The following is a 20,794-nucleotide window of genomic DNA, read 5'->3' as shown; positions in this document are numbered from 1 at the left end:
ATTCCTTACGATAACGCTGTTTATAAAGTGACCTGTCCGGCGAAGCCTTTCGTTTTTTCTCCATCACAATTAGCTAAGACCAAAACTACGACTTAAATCATGTAAGAAGTTTGTAAACAAATGCAGCACCTAAAACATTGTAATGGCAAAAATTACAAATGTTTACTGACGCCATGACACTTCTTAGCATTTAACTCAACAAACAAAAAACATTTCCCCCGAAACCATAGATATTGCACTTCATGAAACGCTATGTGGGAGTAAATGTTTTTGATTTGTGGTTAAACGATTGGAAGTTCCATGGCGCTACACGTAATGTGAGTGTTTGCTTTACTGTTGGATGCTTGCATGGTTTGACAACTTCAAGTAGATAGTTGAATGTAAATATTTACACGAACGAAATTCAAATATGAAAATATCGGCGAAGCGTCGTAAATATCCGTGAATGTCGCAGTTTATCCGTTAATCCGTTTGAAGCTTCAAATATCCGTGAAAACGGATAAAATCCGTAAAAACAGCAGGCCTAGGCTAAAGTTAAAGGAGAAGTCACTTCAAGAAATGTTACTTGCAATTTGGCAAATGTAAAAAAACTTTGCGAGGTGATATTTAACCGAATGGGTCCAGAAGATTGGATACCGATTTGAAATCACGTCAAAACATTCGAGAACGAAGACTGGGATAAGGAAGTGCGTTTTGACATCGAAATTGATAAAGTAATTGTTCAGTTAGGTGATGCAAACAGTGACAGCAGTGACGTTTACACATCAGACTCTTCAGATGGAACAGTCAGTGGCGTTGAAGAACTGAGGTAGTGCTTGGAACGTCAGTGGTAAGTGGTCAATGTTTTCTGCTTTTCTCTACCTGATGTGCAAGGACACCGTATCTGCTTATACCCCCTCCTCATCCACCCGACTCCCCACACGTGTTGCAGTCCCTACTCCTCATGTGTGACGTAGCTCAAGCTCGGAGTTATATTGCGCCTAGTGTAACCACAAGCTGTGTTACTGTAACGTGTGTGGGTCGGCAAACAGGCAGACAGGCAGACAGGCAGACACGCACGTCACAGGGAATCTGCTGGTCAGGCACGGCGGGCAGGCCGGTCATGAAGTCGTGCGTGCAGAACGGCCGTAGCACCACGGAGCGCTGGCACGAGGGCAGCCTCAGGGCCGGGTCTCGGTCGAAGTGAACTGGGATCAGCACCACCGGCATCTGGCTCAGGGCGTCCATGTGGCCCGACGAGGCCAGCGCCTGCAACAACACCGCGCTGCATGTAGGAGTGGCACTCCTGCTCTCTGACTGCCCACAGCACCAGCCGGTGCGTCTCGGTTTATATGTGGAAGAAGCAAGATGGAAACAATAGACGTTCTGTTGTTACAGTGCGTAGTAAAATCAGAACTACAGCAAATTTAATGGTGCTTCGAAGTTCTAGAAAACAATTAACGCATGCAGGTGTTTATCTTTCTTTGTCTTGTCTCGAGTCCTTTGTCTGACGTCACGTGAACGGATCGCGAACATCGGTCACTCTCATGACCCGCCGGGACACGTTGACTTTTTTTTGGGGTGAAGGAGTGAAAGACTAGCGGCAACAAAGACGCGGGCGGTAACAAAGAAGCGTGAGAAAGGGAAAGTGGCGGAGGAGCGGTAGGGAGGATTGAGTTCAAGGTCAGCACCGAACAGAGAAACAAAAAAAAAATGACAGACTTGATAGCTGTTTACCTCAGGCTTGCGCGGTCAGAAAATCGTCTGCAAAGAGCATCAACCCTTGCAGAGAAGGCTGCATCTGATCCATCTCAACAGAGGCTATTGGAGGCCACCTGCAGGGACTTGGATCAAATACGGAAGGGCGTTGAGGAGGACCATCTCCTAATTGCCACCAGTTCAGGGCAGATCACTGACTTTGATTCAGAGGAGCATAATAAAAGGTTGGATACATTTGATGATTTATACTACAAGATAAGGTTAATCTCTGATTCCTTTGCAAGGATACCATTACCCAGCTCATCACATGCTTCATCATCCACCTCTCATGACTCACCTAGAGTGCACCTTCCAGCCATTAAATTGCCATCATTCAGTGGTGATATCAAGTCATGGCAAACATTCTCCAACCTATTCGAGACTAGTTGCAAAACAGAAGCAACTCACGAATGTGGAACGACTCTCTTATCTGAAGCTGTCATTGGAAGCAGAACCCTTGTCTTTAATACAGTCCCTCCCTCTAACAGAGGATAACTTTGAGATTGCCTGGAAGCTTCTCCAACGGCGATACAATAATAAGAGGCTCATTATTAATCACCACATCGAGGCACTAGTCAATGCCCCATCTGTCACTGGAAGTTCATCTACCCTAGTACAGCTGTTATCAGCTATTCAGGAAAATGTTGCTGCTCTCAAGGTATTCAGCATATCTGTGAATACTTGGGATCCCCTGTTACTCTATCTATTAGAGAGGAAATTGCATTCGACTCTTAGACGAGACTGGGAGTTGACACTAACAGACTCGGCACAGATACCAACACTGGAACAATTTATCATCTTTTTGGAAGGTCGACAACGATTGTTGGAGTCTTTAGGAAGTGGACAAAAACTGAAGGCTGTTTACAAACCAAGCCACCAACAACCCAACTGGAGATCTTCGGGGCCTCACTCCACACATTCATTTCTAGGTCATTCAGGGGAGAAAAGGTCTCAGCAATGTATGCTGTGTGGAGACCATCACTCATTGTCTCAGTGTTCCAAATTTGTGGAAGCTTCCCCTAAGCAGCGATTTGAATTTGCAAAACAGCTGAAGGTGTGTATAAACTGCCTGCGGCAGTTTCATAAGGCCAAGGATTGCTATTCAAAGACCAACTGCAGAACTTGTGGATCACGTCATAATACCTTGTTACATTTGGAAGACTCAGCATTATCCAGCCAAAACTTGGAGAAAAACAATGAGCTAAGTACAGAGGTGCAGTTGACTGATGATATCCCTGAACAACCTCCCACATCAGCTCTGACCAGTACTGGTCCATCGTGTGTTTTATTGGCAACAGCCACTGTTGGTGTTAGAGATGCTAGTGGCAGCAATCAGAAGTGTAGAGTGCTGCTGGATTCGGGAAGTCAAGCTAATTTCATTACAAGCCAATGCCTTCAGAAGTTAGGCTTGCCTCGACACAAGTGTTCACGATTGATTCAGGGTCTTTCAGGCGTGTCTGTCACATCTGTGAGAGGAACTGCCTCTTGCCAGATACATCCCATCGATGATGATGCTAGAGTATTCACCCGTGACACTTTGGTCCTAAACAAAATAAGTGAGAAGTTGCCTAATACACATCTTTTTTCTGGGAAGTGGAAACATCTCTTGAATTTGAAGATGGCAGATCCCCACTTTGGAACACCTGGTCCAATCAAAATGTTGCTTGGAGCCGAAATTTTCCCTCTTTTGTTAACTGGTGGTCGTGTCGAAGGCATTCCTGGCTCTCCAACAGCATTGGATTCCATTTTTGGGTGGTTGGTTATGGGAAAAATCGAATCGACGTCTGGGTCTCCAGTGTCTGGATTATCAACATGTTTTCATGCTTCACTTGTGCCACTGGAAGATACCATGAAGAAGTTTTGGGAACTCGAAGAAATTCCAGATGTGATCCCTGAAACACCGGAAGAAGTTAAGTGTGAAGAGATTTTCAGAACTACTCACAAGAGAGGAGCTGATGGCCGCTATACAGTCAAGTTGCCATTCAAAACTATGGCCCCAGAATTGGGAGAGTCAAAATCTCAAGCACTAAGGCGCTGGGGAAATTTAGAACAGAGATTATGTCACGAACTAGAGCTCAAGTCTCAGTACGAAAACTTCATGAAGGATTACATTACAGAGGGTCACATGGAACTAGTGGCTGAAGCAGAACATAACGTGAGACTGGGTTACTACATCCCTCACCACTGTGTCTTAAAACCTGACAGCACCACCACAAAACTTCGTGTTGTTTTTGATGCATCGGCAAAGACGTCATCTGGACTGTCCTTAAATGACACCTTGCTACCAGGAAAGAAGTTACAAGGCGACATAAGTAACCTTATTCGCTTGCGATGCCATAAGATTGCTTTCACCGCTGATGTCCAGCAAATGTACCGACAAATTCTACTGGATCCACAGAAGCAGGACTATCACAGAATCCTTTGGCGCTCCAACTTAAGGGACCCAATCCAGGAATATCGGCTGAAAACCGTAAAATATGGTGTCTCGGCAGCACCGTTTCTTGCCATTCGAACACTTCACCAACTTGCGGAAGATGAGAAACCAAGGTACCCTCGTGCAGCAAGTGTCCTTGTGGCTGACACTTATGTGGATGACGTAGTGACTGGTGCAGATACACTGCAGGCAGCTGTACAATTGCAACAGGAACTAGTTGGTCTTCTCAAGTCTGGTGGCTTCAATCTCCGCAAGTTTGCCAGCAACAGTCCAGAGTTTCTTGCCCAACTGCCACCATCTCAACTACAACAACCTATTGCTCATTTGTTTGACACTGAAGGGCATTCAAGTCTGAAGGTAGTTGGTCTTCATTGGAATGCTAGGTTAGATACTTTTTCGTACCATGTACACTCCATGAGCAGCAGCTGCACTAAGAGGGGCATTCTATCTGATGTGGCAAGAATATTTGATCCACTAGGTTGGCTATCACCCCTGTTGTTACTGGCAAAATCAATGATACAAGAGTTATGGTTAGAAGGTGTTGACTGGGATGACAACCTGCCTGCCAGATTAGAGGTGAAGTGGACTAGTTTCAAGGAGGAGCTGTCTTTAGTGGAGGAAGTTACTATACCCAGCGGACCTCTTGTAAGTGCACGAGACTCATTGCTCGAACTTCATGGTTTCTCTAGACACAAGTCGGTGCTGGGCGCTGCTAGAATTCACCAAGTTTCGGGTGAATTCTTTAACTTCCGTAGTCACGGAACAGAGGGCGAGCCATCAAACGTAGTTAACTCGGCACTTGACAGAGAGTGCGCGTTGCATGCAATCACCGAGATATCAATATCATTATGGATTTTCGACTACGTGTGCACGCTCTATACGGAAAGCAACATAACCAAACATGAATGATACCAACTAGCGCTGGCTACATTTTTATAAGCGGTACACTGCGGCGACAGAGATAAACAGTTTAAGATTATAACGTTTAAAAATGTCTTTAAAATACATTGTTTTATACGGAAAAGATACCTACACAAAGCGATAAATCTAATAGCAGGACCAAAAACATCATGTTTCGTTTACGCGAGACTTTTTTTATCCAAATTTTGACGCCCTACAATAAAGGTGTGACGATTATACATGTGCGACAATTATGCGATAAAAGAGGGTAATCTCCTTAAGACAGTTTTCTTTACCTCAACATTGTTTAAAGGAAGAGCTTTTTTTATCATGATGTTTTTCACATCAATACAAAAAAAATGTTATAGCTTTTCATTAAAAATTTAACTCAGTATTGCAAACCAAGGTAAATTAGTAAAAACTAAATTTAATTTTCTCTCTTGATGTCAACATAATTAGAAGATTAACATTTACTGTTTTTGTGTATAAGGACATGAAAAGAAAAGAGAAATGGATGAGGAACATTTTATTTCTACATTTAAGATTTAAGACATGGATAAGAATTGTTTTGGGACATACTCAAGGATGGATATAAAAGTTCTGGAACAACACAGATAATTTCAATGCAGTTTTCAAATGGATTATGACTGTATTGACACAAAATCTTTTCTCAGAAAGATGCGAATATTGAAGAATAATTTCAAATTATAGTTGGCTCATTTTTCATAGATTTTGTGTAAGGCTAGTTTTGGAACTGCGCTCCTCAATAATTGTTGATGACCGTAATTCCAATAAAATCAATGTTTTAAAGATTGCTCTTTCATTACGTAAATGTTTGATTGTGAGATTTGCAGATTAAGAGTGACTTGAATTTGGATTGCAGGATTGGCATTTAATAATTGTAAATTTTTTAGCTTCAGAAGGATTTGCGTAATTTAATTCGCATATGTGTGATAATTTGTGTATCAAACAACATTCATGAAGAAGATTTATAACATTTGTATTTGGGATGAACTGCATTAGTTGGAATCAAGAATTACAGTTTGTTGGTGTGCTTCATCATTGAGGAGATGCTGCACGAACTTCACGAGAGGTCGTGTGTGTTCTTCCGACAGACGGACATACAGGCTCCGTGAGTCCTGAAGACTGTCTTCCGACCACAAGTGCTTGTAATGTCAACTGATATAAAATGCTCATCTGAAATGGCATGTAAATGTATGTGTATTTTAATCTGTTAGAGCAAATTTTAGTTAGTACAGTAAAACCGCTTTGTTGCGACCCCATGTATTGCGACCACCTCTCTATTACAACCCGATTTCGAGGAACCGTGAAAAAATTGCCGAAAATCGGAAGAAAAACGGACAGAAAATAAGTTTCTTGTGGTGAGTAGCGTGTTACTGAGTTTCTCTTGCCGAGTGCTGTACTGCCGTAGCAGCGCATATCTAAAAATAGATACCACTTCCTGTCGACCGCTGTCAGCGCTTGACAACCCCCAATCCACGTCCCTTCAATGCAGGAAAAACCCTCCGGCCGCAGCGTGTTAACAGGTAGTCGGCCGCTCGCTCGCCCTTGCCCACCCTATCCCCGTACCGTGCGCTGCTTGTACTTGTTAACAATCACGTTATCTGCTTCATTTTAACGAGGAGAGTAAAAATATATTAAAACTGTCAGCAAATTGATAAAAGCTTTATGTGTCCGCAAAACAGGGCACAACACTGGCCCGCCAGTTGTTTTTATTCAACGTGGCTAAAGAACTTGCATGGATCAGGCTGAAAATATCCGGCAATACGTGTAGGTTATAAGGAATCTTGTTATGAATTGAGATGTTATGTTTTTCAAGTAGATATACACAACGACCGACTGGATGCACGCCCGCCTCGACTTGTTTTAACTGCCGCAGCGATGTTTATTTTGACAGCTCCCGTGGGTTGATAGAAAAAGGTCACTTAACCCAGCATAAAAAAAAGGCTACGCCATTTATTCCCCAAGCAGGAAACACACTGGCTGCCGTCTGTCTCCCCCGCATTTATCTTTCTTCTAACATTCCACGTCTCGCCTCTCGCGCGGTCAATTACGAAGCGACCACGCATTGGGCCGTTTTATGCTTTGTTTGGTGACAGCAGCTTGATTTTATTTGGTATATTCCTTTTCATAGGACCCTTGCTATTAAAATACATTTATATTTAAGTTTGAAAGCTTGTAAATTCCTTGCCAGAGATGACTGAACTCGAACTTGGTGTGAAAAGTGACATATGTATTTTAACATACTTTTTTTTGGGCGTGTTTGGTGAGAGGGAGGGGTCCGGAAATATTTACAACGATCTTACCCCTCCCTCACCGCTTTAGTACCCCATTCATAACAGCCCAATTTTACAGGAGAAGGGAGGGTGAAATGAGCATTTTCTCACTGAAGGTTTTTCAAAGGAGAGCGAAGTTAGGACACTAGATGGTTTGTGTGTCTGGGAGGGATGAGCTAGCCTTGAAGAATGTTACCGTGAGGAGGTAGGGGTGAGCTTATGCGTCATGAAGCCGCTGCCGCCAGCCAGCCGGGCGAGCTTCGTGTGCACCCACTCGCTTTGCAGAACCTACCGCTGCCATATTTTTAAAGGAAATGTCCCATTATTTTTTTGTTATTCTTACATGAACATTATTGGAAGTATTAAAGCCGACACAAAAATACGCTGCGTGTTAAAATTAACCGATTTTAATGATCTTTCATTTCGTTTTGTTTTTAATTTTTTTCTGATTTTCACATTTTGGTCAAAATGTCCAATTTTTTGACGGTTCCCGAGAATCTATTCGTAAAATCACTGCTTCGTTAAATCCGGGGTTCATGACATCGGGGTTCTAGTGTATTTAACTACGGCAAGATTAAAACGTACATGTAAACTAACCAGTAAAAATAAACTGTCTTTTGACATATTTTCTTTAGAGGTAGCCTGTAGGGCGACGGACTTGTCATGGAGGTTGAAGTGGGTTTAAAGCAAAGCCGTCTAGCATTGTGAGGGACAGCATCCTGCCATTGTACAGCTGGTTAGCGAGTAGCGGTTTGGAAAGGGAGGGGGGGGGGGGAGGGGGGGTTTAATCAACTGAAAATTTCGGAAAACATCTATTACGACCCCCCCTCCATTAAGACCCTATTCCTGGGAACCGTGAGGGGTCGTTTCAGAGAGGTTTGACTGTATTCAATTGGTTGTTCTTTTACTTGACTAATTATCTGCATTCTTACAATATCATCACTTTGTAATTTAATATCAACATATTTTCATAAATATGTTGACATATGTTTTCTGTTAATACTAATAATTGTATTAGTCCTGTAATCCCAGTAACTCTACATATTACAGTTGAGAGTATCTCGTATTGTTTACTCTGACTAGTCGTAATTTTATGAATAAAGGTTGTAATTTCTGACATGAGCTAAGCTTTGGTTTTTGTAGTTTTTTAATTGACTGTTATCATTATTATCATAAATTATTTGATTTATTTAAGAATATTAAGAATGTAGTGTTAAAGTTTTGTAATTTCTTTTAGCAAATATCACTAGGACAGTAATCAACTGGCAGGGACAAGATTATAAACCACGCCGCTGCACCATATGCATGTTCATACACCATAAAGCACTGAGATGCCAGAAAAATAATGAAATTAACTAACATATTTATTATTTAATCAAAACTCAACTAACATTACAAGAACAACTCTCAAAGTTTTATTGAATGTAGCGCCAAAAAGCTATTTTAAAAAACCACAGACAGGGGCGCTAGTGCATGTAGTTGCTGAAAATGGCTGCGAACCAGGCAGAGAAAGCTTTTTGTGTGCTTGAATACGCCCGTAGCGAATCGGTAGTGAGTGTCCAAAAAGCTTTCCGTAGCAATTTTAACAAAACACCACCAGTTTACAATAGCATAATGAAGTGGTACAAGAAATTCGAGGAAGACGGCTGTTTGTGCGACGCAAAACGGTCGGGTCGGCCAGGCGTGTCACAACAGACAGTGGATTGTGTACGGGACGTGATGGTGCGGAGTCCCAAGAAGTCAAATTATCGGGCTAGAGCAGAATTGAACATCCCTCAGCCAACAGTGTGGAAAATTCTTCTTAAGCAATTAAGAGTGAAGCCGTACAAATTGCAGCTTCTGCAAGCCATCAGCCACAATGACAAATTTCTCCGACTGCAGTTCTGCATTGTCATGCAGAACCGTCTTGAAACCGATGACTTTGCAAGCAAATTAATCTTCAGTGACAAAGCCACTTTTCATCTCTCAGGAAGAGTCACCGACACAACACACGCATATGGGGGACAGAGAATCCACATGCAACTCTCGAACACGTACGAGATTCGCCAAAAGTTAACGTGTTCTGTGCCATTTCAAACAAGACAGTTTATGGCCCCTTCTTCGCTGAGAGAACTGTCACTGGTATCACCTACCTCGACATGCTGCAATTGTGGCTTATGCCACAACTTGAAGCTGATAGCAGGGACTTCATCTTCCAACAAGATGGTGCTTCACCTCATTACCACAATGTGGTACGAGATTATCTGAATGAGACGTTGCCACATCGCTGGATGGGCCGTGGGGCGGCCGCTGACCAAGTGCTACTCCTGTGGTCACCATGATAACCAGACTTGACACCTTGCAATTTTTTCTTGTGGGGATACATCAAGGACAGTGTTCATGTTCCACCTCTACCACAGAACCTTGACGAATTGAGACACCGCATCGTAGCAGCTGCTCTTACCATTACTCCTGATATTTTTGGTCGGGTATGGGCAGAATTGGACTATCGATTAGATGTGTGTTGTGTGACGCAAGGTGGACACATAGAACATTTATAACTACACTAGAGTCCCGTTAAAGCGAGGTGTCACGGTTCTGGGTTTGATCCTCGCTATAACCGAATTGGACAGATTTTGGCCCCCAAAAAATAAAAATTAACTGAAAATAGCATAAAAATTGTGTAAACCTGTATAATTGGAAAATAACAGGTTATATTAATGAAATCTTAATTTCTGTGAGCAGATGTGTGAATTATCTTTAAAATGATACCCCACAAGTACGGATACGATCACCGATTGCGTCAAAATAACCAGAATACCCTACCACACCATGTAAGTATAGCATCTCAGCCCGCAATCGATTACTCGGCTTGGCCCGCGGCCGACGCAGCATTGTCCTGCTATCTGTTGTCGACGCGAGCTGTCTGCTGGCGGCCATGTTGGTTCGGTATGTTGCTAATAGGCGGCGCTAGTGTAGTGCGATGATTTAATTCCTTACAAAAAAAACAAGAGTGCGGCAACGCACGTACGCCTCAAATGAAATAGTCGCTGGAAAACTATACTTTTTTCATTTAAAGAAACCTGTAAACTTTTTTAGAAAATAAATTTGGGATTAAACTCAAACCATCACCACCCCCTTCCCGGACAGATACCCCAACAACTGACCGAAACAAAAGTTACAAGAAAACTGCCCTAGCAAATCGGAAATAAATACAGTACCTAGTGCCTACTATTTGTTTGCTAGTAAAATAAATAACGTGACGTGTTTGTAAATGTGTAACGACTGAAATAATCCCAAACAAGTTTAAAAATATTTGTGTATTATTAACGCGATCAATTAGCAACAGTATAAAGATGGGTCAGACTTTTTTGGCCTAACATAGTTATAAACAATGTTATTATTCGTTAATGAAAATGTCCCAACAAATTAATTAAGAGCATTTATATTTTAAAAAAAGTGCACATCGTTATGTTTAATGGCGGGAAAAAATTGATTTTGTCTATTTTCTAAATAATAAGAAATGTGTACAAGTATATGTATATTCAAAGGCTTGGTTTATTCGACTCGAGCATACCTTGGCCTTGAAGCCAGCCAATGATGCTGTGACTGTGAGTCGCAGGCACAGATAACTAACGGAAGTTTGATAAAAGAAAGAAAGGACGGGATTCTATTTTTAAAGCCACGCACTTAGGTGGCGACTGCACGGCTGAAGAATGTGACAGGCGTCAACGGCAAGATGTCTAATGGCGAGCGAGAGGGGTGGAGATAAAGCAGACAAATAACCAAAGCGCGCTTCACCCGATCACGCCGTAAATTCCTCAAAAAGACCTCGTTATAGCCGTGCTCTCGCTATTACCGTGCTCGCTATAACGGGATTCTCCTGTAGTGAAAAAAAAAACTTCCACTGTACCGATTTTTTGAAATGTTTCAAGGTCTTTATAATTATCCTGTATTATAGTGCATCATATATCAGAAAATGACACTGTTTTGGTAAAGTAAGTATCATTGAACAAGTAAGTGTCGTTCGTATTTGTTGAAACTGGGGATGTGTTTACGAATTCATTAAAAATAAAAACAATAACACCTGAATCTCCTGATTAAAAATGAAAGTGGCCTTAAAATAAAACCATAAAATATTTTCTCTACCAATTGGAAACTATAGTAGAAAGGTTATGTTCGTGTATAATTTTTTTAATTGTAATCAATACTCTTTCAAGGTGTTAAATCATTTGTAATCACCTTGTTTTTGGAACTGTTCAAGGTAGGCAGTTCTTTGACCCATTTAAAGATTTTAGACACAAATACGGTTTTATCTTTGATCAGATTACATTACTTTGTATTAAATTTCGTTTATATTGGTTATTAGAATAGTTGAATTAAATTTTTGTTTAGTAAGCCTTATAACTAAAATTTTATCAGCCTTCTTTCTTCAAATAAATCAAATATTGAGATGGATAAAATCATAACTTTTCTCTTCCTAAGGGAAGCTATTAAATAAATACCATACCACATCTATTAAAGTGACACACCCCTTGCTTTGTTTTTGTTTATATTATGAAATACACTATTATAAATTTTAAATCTCGGTTGAAGCTTAATGTAGATTGGTTTACTGCCACTTAAAAATATATGCATAGCATGACATATGAAAACGATTAAGTATCGTAATTTTTTAAAGTATGACAAATTATTGTTCACTCACTAATGATGGGACAAAAATGAAAAAAATTGTGGCCTGCAGACCACATGAGTTAAAAATTCTATTCTATTATTTTTGTCAGTATATTTAATTTTTTATTTAGAATTTATTATTCACTATGGTTTTAAGGTAGCGTTGAAGCTGTTAAAAGCTCGTGATGCGGAGTTGATAGCAGACAGAAAATGAGAGCCCGGACTGCAAAGAAATGGACTGGGACGGTGAATATTGCACACTGTGCTAACATTGCTACCGCAACAACCATAGTAAAGCATTGGTCCTTAGTTTTTAAGAATATTATTAAATTTCAAGTGAGTATAAAAATACCAGCTACGTTGCTAAGTCGGCGAGGACGCACCTGGTTGGCGACGTGGTCCACCTGGCGCAAGGTGGCCAGCACCAGGCCGGTGAGCAGCGTGGGCGTGATATCCAGCACCTGGTCCTGCACCAGCGGCCCCAGCACGTAGCACACCCTGTTCACGTTGCGACACACGCGCGGGATGAGGCGCGCCAGGAACAGCAGGTCTGCCCAGTCTGGCTCCTTCTCGCTGGACAGCCCCACCACGTAGCTGTAGCTGCGGCAGTCGCCCTGCCACACACACCACACACCCTCGCTGCGATACTCCCCCTGGCCACATACACTCCTCCTCTCTGGACAGCCCCACCACGTAGCTGTAGCTGCTGCAGTCGCCCTGCCACACACACCACACACCCTCGCTGCGATACTCCCCCTGTCCACATACACTCCTCCTCGCTGGACAGCCCCACCACGTAGCTGTGGCTGCGGCAGTCGCCCTGCCACACACACCACACACCCTCGCTGCGATACTCCCCCTGGCCACTTACACTCCTCCTCGCTGGACAGCCCCACCACGTAGCTGTGGCTGCTGCAGTCGCCCTGCCACACACACCACACACCCTCGCTGCGATACTCCCCCTGTCCACATACACTCCTCCTCGCTGGACAGCCCCACCACGTAGCTGTGGCTGCGGCAGTCGCACTGCCACACACACCACACACCCTCGCTGCGATACTCCCCCTGGCCACTTGCACTCCTCCTCGCTGGACAGCCCCACCACGTAGCTGTGGCTGCGGCAGTCGCTGTGGCTGCGGCAGTCGCCCTGCCACACACACCACACGCCCCCTCGCTGCGGTACTCCCCCTAGCCACTTGCACTCCTCCTCGCTGGACAGCCCCACCACGTAGCTGTGGCTGCGGCAGTCGCTGTGGCTGCGGCAGTCGCCCTGCCACACACACCACACACCCCCTCGCTGCGGTACTCCCCCTGGCCACTTGCACTCCTCCTCGCTGGACAGCCCCACCACGTAGCTGTGGCTGCGGCAGTCGCTGTGGCTGCGGCAGTCGCCCTGCCACACACACCACACGCCCCCTCGCTGCGGTACTCCCCCTGGCCACTTGCACTCCTCCTCGCTGGACAGCCCCACCACGTAGCTGTGGCTGCGGCAGTCGCTGTGGCTGCGGCAGTCGCCCTGCCACACACACCACACACCCTCGCTGCGATACTCCCCCTGTCCACATACACTCCTCCTCGCTGGACAGCCCCACCACGTAGCTGTGGCTGTGGCAGTCGCCCTGCCACACACACCACACACCCTCGCTGCGATACTCCCCCTGTCCACATACACTCCTCCTCGCTGGACAGCCCCACCACGTAGCTGTGGCTGCGGCAGTCGCTGTGGCTGCGGCAGTCGCCCTGCCACACACACCACACGCCCCCTCGCTGCGGTACTCCCCCTGGCCACTTGCACTCCTCCTCGCTGGACAGCCCCACCACGTAGCTGTGGCTGCGGCAGTCGCTGTGGCTGCGGCAGTCGCCCTGCCACACACACCACACGCCCCCTCGCTGCGGTACTCCCCCTGGCCACTTGCACTCCTCCTCGCTGGACAGCCCCACCACGTAGCTGTGGCTGCGGCAGTCGCTGTGGCTGCGGCAGTCGCCCTGCCACACACACCACACACCCTCGCTGCGATACTCCCCCTGTCCACATACACTCCTCCTCGCTGGACAGCCCCACCACGTAGCTGTGGCTGCGGCAGTCGCTGTGGCTGCGGCAGTCGCCCTGGCACACACACCACACACCCTCGCTGCGATACTCCCCCTGTCCACATACACTCCTCCTCGCTGGACAGCCCCACCACGTAGCTGTGCCTGCGGCAGTCGCTGTGGCTGCGGCAGTCGCCCTGCCACACACACCACACAACCTCGCTGCGATACTCCCCCTGTCCACATACACTCCTCCTCGCTGGACAGCCCCACCACGTAGCTGTGGCTGCGGCAGTCGCTGTGGCTGCGGCAGTCGCCCTGCCACACACACCACACACCCTCGCTGCGATACTCCCCCTGTCCACATACACTCCTCCTCGCTGGACAGCCCCACCACGTAGCTGTGGCTGCGGCAGTCGCTGTGGCTGCGGCAGTCGCCCTGCCACACACACCACACACCCTCGCTGCGATACTCCCCCTGTCCACATACACTCCTCCTCGCTGGACAGCCCCACCACGTAGCTGTGGCTGCGGCAGTCGCTGTGGCTGCGGCAGTCGCCCTGCCACACACACCACACACCCTCGCTGCGATACTCCCACTGTCCACATACACTCCTCCTCGCTGGACAGCCCCACCACGTAGCTGTGGCTGCGGCAGTCGCTGTGGCTGCGGCAGTCGCCCTGCCACATACACCACACACCCTCGCTGCGATACTCCCCCTGTCCACATACACTCCTCCTCGCTGGACAGCCCCACCACGTAGCTGTAGCTGCTGCAGTCGCCCTGCCACATACACCACACACCCTCGCTGTGATACTCCCCCTGTCCACATACACTCCTCCTCGCTGGACAGCCCCACCACGTAGCTGTAGCTGCGGCAGTCGCCCTGCCACACACACCACACGCCCCCTCGCTGCGATACTCCCCCTGTCCACATACACTCCTTCTCGCTGGACAGCCCCACCACGTAGCTGTAGCTGCTGCAGTCGCCCTGCCACATACACCACACACCCTCGCTGTGATACTCCCCCTGTCCACATACACTCCTCCTCGCTGGACAGCCCCACCACGTAGCTGTAGCTGCTGCAGTCGCCCTGCCACACACACCACACACCCTCGCTGTGATACTCCCCCTGTCCACATACACTCCTCCTCTCTGGACAGCCCCACCACGTAGCTGCAGCTGCGGCAGTCGCCCTGCCACACACACCACACACCCTCGCTGCGAAACTCCCCCTGGCCACATACACTCCTCCTCACTGGACAGCCCCACCACGTAGCTGTAGCTGCTGCAGTCGCCCTGCCACATACACCACACACCCTCGCTGCGATACTCCCCCTGTCCACATACACTCCTCCTCTCTGGACAGCCCCACCACGTAGCTGTAGTTGCTGCAGTCGCCCTGCCACACACACCACACGCCCCCTCGCTGCGATACTCCCCCTGGCCAAATACACTCCTGGCTGGACAGCCCCACCACGTAGCTGTAGCTGCTGCAGTCGCCCTGCCACATACACCACACACCCTCGCTGCGATACTCCCCCTGCCACATACACTCCTCCTCTCTGGACAGCCCCACCACGTAGCTGTAGCTGCTGCAGTCGCCCTGCCACATACACCACACACCCTCGCTGTGATACTCCCCCTGTCCACATACACTCCTACTCTCTGGACAGCCCCACCACGTAGCTGTAGCTGCGGCAGTCGCCCTGCCACACACACCACACACCCTCGCTGTGATACTCCCCCTGTCCACATACACTCCTCCTCGCTGGACAGCCCCACCACGTAGCTGTAGCTGCTGCAGTCGCCCTGCCACATACACCACACACCCTCGCTGCGATACTCTCACTGTCCACATACACTCCTCCTCTCTGGACAGCCCCACCACGTAGCTGTAGCTGCTGCAGTCGCCCTGCCACACACACCACACGCCCCCTCGCTGCGATACTCCCCCTGGCCACATACACTCCTGCCTGGACAGCCCCACCACGTAGCTGTAGCTGCTGCAGTCGCCCTGCCACACACACCACATGCCCCCTCGCTGCGATACTCCCCCTGGCCACATACACTCCTGGCTGGACAGCCCCACCACGTAGCTGTGGCTGCGGCAGTCGCCCTGCCACACACACCACACACCCTCGCTGTGATACTCCCCCTGTCCACATACACTCCTCCTCGCTGGACAGCCCCACCACGTAGCTGTGGCTGCGGCAGTCGCCCTGCCACACACACCACACACCCTCGCTGTGATACTCCCCCTGTCCACATACACTCCTCCTCGCTGGACAGCCCCACCACGTAGCTGTAGCTGCTGCAGTCGCCCTGCCACACACACCACACGCCCCCTCGCTGCGATACTCCCCCTGGCCACATACACTCCTCCTCTCTGGACAGCCCCACCACGTAGCTGTAGCTGCGGCAGTCGCCCTGCCACACACACCACACACCCGTCAACCTTCCATCTGGTTTCTTACTTGCACAGTTCTACTTTTTTTTTCCTTCTTCAAATTTTTTGTTTCCGCAATTACACACACACACACACACACTCACACACACACACACACACTCACACTCACACACACACTCACACACACACTCTCACTCTCTCACTCACTCACTCTCTCACACTCTCTCTCTCACTCTCTCTCACTCTCTCTCTTTCTCTCCCTCTCCCTCACTCCCCCCCTCTCCCTCCCTCTCCCTCCCCTCCCTCTGCCTCCCCCCCCTCTCTCTCTCTGTCTCTCTCTATCTCTCTCTTTCTCTCTCTCTCTTTCTCTCTCTCTCTCTCTGTAGTCTTGTGATCAACCTTTTTAGAAATGGGCACTTCAAAATATTTTTTTTGACGTGACGTCTAATAAATCAAGGAACGCTGGCTGCACGCATGAAATTATCCCCCTACGGATGTCCCACTTTACGCCTGCGTGGCATCTTTCTGGTATGTTGCGGACGGTACAGATAACTCGGCCGGCACGTGGCGGCGTACTGGTTCGAGGTTATTGTTGTGCACCGCGCCACGGGAGTATATTTGCAAGGAAATGGCGTTCTTACAAGTACGTATTATTTTAATTACTAGTGTAAATCAGTATATTTAAACAGTGTTGTATGAGTATTTTTTTAGCTGTGTAACTAAATATTTATTGCTGGTATGATACTTTTCACGCTTTAGTTTGACATTGGTAATTATCTGTCATGAGTTATTATTTTATCAACTAAATCACACACCGTATTATAGTTATGAGCCCACGAGCGTGTAAATATTTCGAGTCCAACAGAGAATATGCTAGTTAAAAGAAATTCAAATAAATATCGTGCGTGGAATATTATTAATTTATACCATCTGAAACAACCATTCTCACTATGGTCTCGTGGCTGTGTGGTTAGCATGAATGACTTCCAATCCAAAGGTTATCGGTTTGAATCTCGGAAGCTGCGAATTTTTTTGTACATGTAAAAATAAATACGGCGCACGCAACGTTTAAAAGTAATAAATATATTTGAATTAATGAATGCAAATAAAAGTAAATTTATTAATTAAATTGTACATTTCATTTCACTCCTTTGTATCCATACAAATTAGTGATAATACAATAAAATTGATTCAATTTTATTCATAAAAGTATGCAGGGGTAGATTTTATCATACAAAAGATAGAAAAATTAAAAAAAAATTTCTTCCTCAAAGAATATAATAATTTTAATGCCTAAATGGTTTGGTTGCAAAAACCTATTATGGCTCAGTCTCAGGTCGAATATGATATTTCCTTTTCTTCTGGATCAATCATTTCATCAATGTTTTGTTATGACGTCACGTTAAACTATCGTCCGTAAATTGACTTTACAGACAACCAATTTTTTATTTATTTATTTTAAGTAAATATTATAAATAAAATGCTTAATTTTAGGAGCTAATTAACCATTATAATTTTTCAATATTATTAAAAAAATTAAAAAGAAAATTCCAGTGACGAGATTTGAATCACGGTACGTGAGGTTAATAAGCGTGCGCTCTTAACGCTGTGCTATCGAGCCCGTATATATACTTAAAGGAGAATATATATTATATAATTATATTCATAGTAATAGCAGATTTCTTGCTTATTTTAGAACTTGAGAGTACTTTTAACTATGATTATTTTTTGAGTTTAAGCTTTTTATCTTAAAATAATGCTCTTATAAATATTAGTAGTAAAATTTTCTCAGTATTTATTTAAAAAGCAGTAATTACCGGTAAAATTAGGTCATGCAACAAATGTTTGAACCTTGACTGCCTCAAATTTTAGTTTTGAACAGGCGACAAGAGATGGCGCACGTGGGCTACGTTCTTTTAAGCAACCCAGTGGAGTTAGCGAGTTCATCACTCGAGTGGAAGCCTTGTAGGTGGGCAGTGCTGCGGAGGGGAGTTGACGCTGGAGCAACATCGGTCGGGACTGAAGACTCCCAGAGACGGCAATGCCAGTTACCGTGCGTCACAGCCAGTGCATTTGTTTTGTTTTGGTTTAACCTGTCATCAGTCACGTGTTACAATGTTACACCGTTGGTAATGTGTCAGATTTTTTTATAAAATTTGCTTCTTTCATTGTAAAAAGATATCGGAATACATAAAATATTACTTATTGACTTCTTTTTATTGATACTGTATATTTTGAACACTAAATTTATTTTATAATAAATTAACTTAAATGTAAGCATTAAAAAACAACAAAACCTATTTAAAAATAAGTTTTTTACTTTTAACTCTTGAGAAAAACTTTAGATTATGCAAAATAGTTAAGTATAATTATAAGTGAAGTGTTTTAACCATACATAATTTTTATCTTTGCTGATTGTTCATGTATAAGTCATGGTTGCTACAGAAATAGAATCTTAGAATTCCCTGACTTTTCCCTGTTTTCCAGAAATTAAAAGAAAAATTTCATGACTTTCTTTTGAAGTACATAATATTAACGTGCATATTATTAAATGTACTATAAAAATTTCAACATGAGGTAAAATAAGGTTTTTTTTTTGTGTTATTTTGACGGCAGAATTGCGAATGTGTTTTTTTTTCCTTCGACATGGCTGGTGAGAACTCTTCGGCCCATATTGCCGAGTTGAATACTTTTGTAGCACAAAGTGCAGTACGCAGGATTTATGTTTTTAGCAGAGGGTTTGATATGCTGAAACTGTGGCTCCTTGAGCCAATTCTCCTTAAAAGTAGTTTTCTTCGACATCTCTAAGCTAAAAAAAAAGTACATATTAATATTTTCAGGTTAGGCTAAAACATTATTGTTTATGAATTCTTAAAAAAATATAACTACACAAATACAAAAACTATTACAAATTCACACCTAGCAATATAACGGGCCTACTTAGAGAATTACAATAGCAGCATTACAACATGCAATACTCTTACAATCTTAACTAACGATTCTCGGGGAAAACATGTTCAGTTATGCATATATTTTTATACACAATGTAAGTGTCACGCAACAGAACTCACGGATTATAACGGTTGAAAAAAAAAAGTAATTAAAAAAATAGGTAGAAAAATGCAAAAACATAACCGCACACAAAAGCCACGTGTTTTCATATCAGCTTGGTAGTTTTCAAAATTAGATTTGGTATTGCCTCTTTATCAAAATGCACTTTATTTTCTTATGATCGTATAGAAAACTAACTTCACCTGAAACGCCTTTAAATTCACGTAATGAGCTTTTTACTCATCTTATTCACGTGATAATAGCCTTCAAAAGATAAACGACGCCATGCCCGTCACAGAACAAGTTCTGTAGTTCACTGCATGGAACGGAACATAATACAAAGTCTCAAGGGCAAATTAAAAAGGAGAAAAACACGAACAAATGAAGGCCTGGGTTCGCTAGTGAACAAACGAGTGCCTGGATTGGCCAGAAGTTATGGTGGGTGGTTGTAACAGCCTATTGCAACGGACAATCGTAGACCAAGTAAAAAAAAAGTTGCAGTTGCCGTGTGCCTTAAGCAGCAGCCTTTTAGCGGAGTCATTCGGTAGCGGTACGAGCGCATCAAAACAAAGCTTCGTTTGAATTAACTTTAAAATTTCCAGAATTCGTAGAATTTTCCCTGACATTTCCCGGAATTCCCTGACCATTTTAATTTCCCTGACATTTCCCGGTTTTCTAGTCCTGTAGCAACCATGAAGTAGTATGGCCTACGCCGAGACGTAGCCACTAAAAGGCTGTGCAGATTTTACAATTTTTTTATGGTATTTCATTTTATAATCATTATCTTCAAAATGGTTACTGTGTTGTAATTGATGAGTTTGTCAATTTAGTATTGGTAAACATGGACTCTTGTAGGTAATTTTTATGAAAGAACTCTATGAAAAGACTTGTGAGACAAAAAAAAATTTAATTTAAATTTCTTGTCTACATTTTTCATTAGTTTTAAATAAAGTTGTTTTAATATTTTTGCTGAAAATGTCACGTGTGTGCAGTGCGCGGAACAGCTTCGGGCCAGTCTGGCCGGTAGGCTAGGGGAAGGGAAGTCAGCTGACGGATGTTGCCGCGATCGGACGCGCGGAATCGTCTTACTTCAAAGCGGCATGCAAAATGTATCCGCAAGTGCGGCGGTATGATAGAACTGTTAAGTGCCAAAGTGAGATGGTTTATTCTGGCTTGGGCAACACCGAAGTGGTTCTGATGGTTGCACTGAAGGAATGTGGAAACTTTGTTTCGTCTGGCATGTAGTCGGTGTCTGATGGCTTTGCACAGAATCTGCTGT

At 44.7% G+C, this 20,794-nt stretch overlaps 1 protein-coding gene across 2 annotated transcripts in view; it reads right to left on the bottom strand.

The window, feature by feature from the left end:
- Positions 1-20,794, bottom strand: part of LOC134542617 (GMP synthase [glutamine-hydrolyzing]) — a 417,842-nt gene that overhangs the window by 14,765 nt on the left and 382,283 nt on the right. For both annotated transcript variants that reach the window (XM_063387016.1, XM_063387017.1), the window contains 2 exons: positions 12,405-12,635; positions 1,060-1,248 (listed from right to left, as the gene is read on the bottom strand). In XM_063387016.1, coding sequence (XP_063243086.1) covers positions 1,060-1,248; positions 12,405-12,635 — 420 coding nt within the window. The remainder of the gene's footprint in view (positions 1-1,059; positions 1,249-12,404; positions 12,636-20,794) is intronic.

This window comes from Bacillus rossius (assembly GCF_032445375.1).
Source record: "Bacillus rossius redtenbacheri isolate Brsri chromosome 9 unlocalized genomic scaffold, Brsri_v3 Brsri_v3_scf9_1, whole genome shotgun sequence".
Classification (NCBI taxonomy): Eukaryota; Metazoa; Arthropoda; class Insecta; order Phasmatodea; family Bacillidae; genus Bacillus; species Bacillus rossius.
This window is presented reverse-complemented; position numbering and strand designations above follow the sequence as displayed.